The sequence below is a fragment of the Auxenochlorella protothecoides genome, assembly GCF_000733215.1.
Source record: "Auxenochlorella protothecoides strain 0710 unplaced genomic scaffold scaffold81, whole genome shotgun sequence".
Taxonomy (NCBI): domain Eukaryota; kingdom Viridiplantae; phylum Chlorophyta; class Trebouxiophyceae; order Chlorellales; family Chlorellaceae; genus Auxenochlorella; species Auxenochlorella protothecoides.
In genome coordinates this window covers 144,545-148,204 of record NW_011934330.1, presented here as the reverse complement: position 1 = coordinate 148,204, position 3,660 = coordinate 144,545, and the positions used below count along the sequence as shown (strand labels likewise).

Sequence of the window (3,660 nt, the reverse complement as noted above, 5' to 3'; positions counted from 1 at the left end):
GGAGGGCGGCGTCTTGGGGGAGGGGCTGGCTCTGGGCGATGGTAAAGGTGAGGGGCTATAGGGGGAGGGTGGTGGCACACCTGACGGCGGAGTCCTTGGGGAGTATGGCTGGGGCGATGTTGACGGACTCAAAGGAGGGCTGGGGCCCGCTGGGGGTGAGGCTTGTGGGCCCTCGGCATCTGTGAGCAAGATGTACCCCGCCGCCCCGCTGGTGGTTGCGAGATTCATCAGGCATGTTCCTGGATTGGCTGTACTGTTAAACAGGAGTGTCCCGGTGTTGGCCAGTACGTTCAAATTTGCCTGACAAATGTCAGCGAGACCGAGTGGCGTGCCAGTCACCGTGTTGGCTATGGTTAGTTGGAAGCTGGCACAGAAAGCCGCCTGCTTACAGAGGGTGGTGATGAGGGGTTTCAGCGTACATTGCAAGGTTTGTGAGCTTGGTGGGTATGGTGTGCTAGAGTTCCATTGGCCTGGTACATGTATTGCAGCTGTATCTGGTGTGAAAGCATGTACAGCACCAAGACCAGACCCTGTCCCACTCACCTCCAAAGGGGTTAGGGTGTGCAGCTTGCCTAGGGCAGCGCCAGTCCACCGGTATCCTTTGCCCGCATCACTGCAGCGGCTTGCCGCAGTGCCAGTGGGCTGGGCGACAATCGCGCCGGGGTTGGCGAGGAGGGAGTCGGCCAGCCTGATGCTCAAGGTCTGGAGTGGAGCGCACCCGGAGGAGGATTGGGAGCACCCCTCCGAGCAGGCCAGAATGGTGAACGTTGTGCTATCTGCGCTGGCGCTGGTTGTGTAGAAGGCGGTGTAGGGTAGGTTTGTGGTATCGAAGGCATCGGAGCACGATGTGGCCAAGCACCCAGCCTCTGCCGCGCAGGACGACTGGAGGCGACGGGGGGTCGTGTGCGCGGTCGCTGTGAGGCTGAGTGCAAGCAGAAGCAACACCACCTGCGGGTGAGAGGCGGGTGGGTTTGAGCTGGCAGGCGAGCTGTTCCGCAGGTGGGAATTGGAGGCGAGCAATGAGCCGGTGCCTGGCCCTCCATGTGACAGGCGCATGCGCATGCGTGCCGCAGCGGGCAGCCGTCCACGACTCCCATAGTCTCGCAACCTCACCGATGTCCTTGATGCGCCCATTTCCAAGAGTCTGGGAGGCTCAGCTCCCGATGAAGCCGTTGTCCTCACAAGCGTCTGCTGACTGGGATGGCGGGATCTGTGGGTGGGGCGATGGGAGGAGGAGTCGGCAAACTGAGTGGCCCTGACTGCGATCTTTCGATAGATGTGGATGTAAATGTGGGTTCGTCGGGGCGAGGAGAGATGGTATCTGCGTCGCAGGGGCGAAGCATCTCCCTCGATCTCGTCCCACCACCTCGGCAGGAGCCAGCATCACAGAACATGGGTGTACAGAGGGCCTCAAACACGTATTTGGTGCATATGGTGAGCTTTTCAGGGGCTGTGGTGAAATGCTAGTGCATTTCTCACCGCTCCACCGCCTCGCATCTGGTGTTGCATCTCCGGAGCCCACCTTGGGTTTGCACCTCTTCAGTCGCCTGTAGCCTCCTAAAGGGCTGTTATGTTAAGGTCTAACAATTGCAACGTGATAGTTTTGCGTCTCTGAGGCCTGGGAAGCAGACTTTGTGCCAAAGCCTTCTCTTTGCCTTCCCGCCCAGTTCCCCCCACCGCCGGAGAACGGTACCGCGGCCCGGATCTACCGGATCTCACTCCCAGCGGTACACGGCCAGATCCTTTGCCACAGCAGTCTCTCGGCCCACAGGGAACGGGATCCTCCCGCACACCAGCTCTCACACGTTCTACCTTCCTATAATCGACAGGTCTTCAAGCCCCACTCTCGCACTTTGCTGTCGTCCTGTCATGTCTCGTCACAATCCCGTCATCCACTGCACAGGGCCGCGTCCACGAACGTTGCAGCGTCCCACCCAACCGCACGACGCCGTGCCAGCTGCAGTACTCTGGAGGCAGCCCGCCGAGCACGAGACCAGGAGCACCGGCGCGCCGGCCCCTGCGCCCCAGCGGGCCGAGCACGCGGCACGGATCCCGGTGGCCGGCGGCGCCCTCACAACTCCTCCATGTCCTCGCCGTCCTCCTCGTCCCCGCCCTCGTCCTGCTTGGAGGGAAGGGCAGCGGGATTCCCCTTTGGTCGAACACTCACAGGCGTGCAGGCCCCAGACGGCATCGCACACAGGCCCTTCTCCCTGTGATCGGCTCCCCCACACAGGCCCCATCCTCTCCTTTCTACCTGCCGCGGCGCGATGCCCAGGGCGGTGAGGTCGGCGCCCTGGCCCACGACCACCTGGCCGGGGCCGAGCAGGACGTCCCGCTCCTTGGTCGAACCCTCCTCCAGCGACTGGCGATGTGAGGGGGGGCACAGGTGAAGGGTCGGGGTGAGGGATTGAGAGAGAAGAGGGGCCGACTGCATTCCCCAGCGAGAGGGTCCAAAGGCCCCAGACGAGGTGACCTGCTCATCCCCGCGCAAACACCCCACCCCCATTCCCGTCCCAGACAACACCGCGCCGCGGCCCCCACACCTGCAGCTGCGCGAGGTCGGCAGCACGCCGCGCCTCGATGGCCGCCTGGGCGGCGGCCTCCGCCTCCCTCGCGGCAGCCTCGGCAGCGCGGGCTTCGGCCTCCGCGGCGGCGCGGGCCGCGGCGGCGGCGGCCTCTGCCTCGGCGCGTGCCGCGGCCTCCGCGGCGGTCTTCTCCTCCTCAGCGCGCTCCGCGCGCTCCGCCCGCCCCTGGAACTCGGTCCACAGATTGTCCTCCTCCTCGTCGCCGCCGGGCGCGGGCGCGGCGGGCGCCGGCGCGTCGCCGCCGCCGCCAGCACCCGCCCCGCCCGCGGTCAGCGTCGCCCACGCCCCGCTGTTCTGCAGCTGGACCTCCTTCTTGGCGCCCGAGGGCCGGACGATGGCGGTGCCCGGGGCCGGGCCCGTGGCCGAGACAAAGGTGGTGAGATCGCCGGGGGCGCGCGGCGCGTCGCGCCGCACGGGCGCACCGCCGCCGCCGGCCTCCGATCCGCCGCTGCCGTGGCGCGAGCCGGAGGAGGTGGAGCCACGCGACCCCTGCTCCTGCGCATCCTCCTCCGCGCTGGCGGCCATGCTCTGCGTCGAGGCGGCGCGCCGGATGCCCAGCTGGATGTCGCGGGTGACCGAGCTGGGGGGCGGGCGCTGCGGCGCGACCTCGCGCGCAAACTCCAGCTCCTCCAGCGCCTCCTCGCTCATCACCGGCTTGGAGGGGCGCGGGGGCATGAAGGTGGTGGCCAGCACGAACACCGCGACGTTGATGATGGTGGAGGCCAGCCCCGCGGCGACGCCAATCCAGACCATGCGCGTGGAGGTGGGGAAGTCGCGGAAGGCGAGCACCTGCTCGCCCAGGGACAGGGGGTTCGTGGGGTCGGCGGGGTTGGGCACGTCCCATGACGCGCCCATGAACTCGTTGATGGAGATGGACATGGTGAGGTAGGCCCAGGGGTTGGCCCAGTACGCGCCAATCCACCAGGGGGGGATTGCGGACTTGACCATGACGAAGCCGCCGGTGACGATGAACACGAGGAGGAAGAAGGAGCCCACCGCTGAGGCGATGGTGTCGGTGCGGCACACCGAGGCGATGGCCTGGAACAGGGATGTGGCCCTGGGGGGGGGGGGGGGG

The 3,660-nt window shown here is 66.5% G+C and overlaps 1 protein-coding gene across 1 annotated transcript in view; it reads right to left on the bottom strand.

Annotated features, from left to right (window-relative positions):
* Positions 1 to 2,071: 2,071 nt before the first annotated feature.
* Positions 2,072 to 3,660, bottom strand: part of F751_6090 (putative pleiotropic drug resistance protein 2) — a gene marked incomplete at both ends in the record, with an annotated part of 3,344 nt that continues 1,755 nt past the window's right edge. Inside the window, 4 exons of the mRNA XM_011402184.1 lie at positions 2,072 to 2,119; positions 2,255 to 2,362; positions 2,544 to 2,610; positions 3,073 to 3,642. Coding sequence (XP_011400486.1) covers positions 2,072 to 2,119; positions 2,255 to 2,362; positions 2,544 to 2,610; positions 3,073 to 3,642 — 793 coding nt within the window. The remainder of the gene's footprint in view (positions 2,120 to 2,254; positions 2,363 to 2,543; positions 2,611 to 3,072; positions 3,643 to 3,660) is intronic.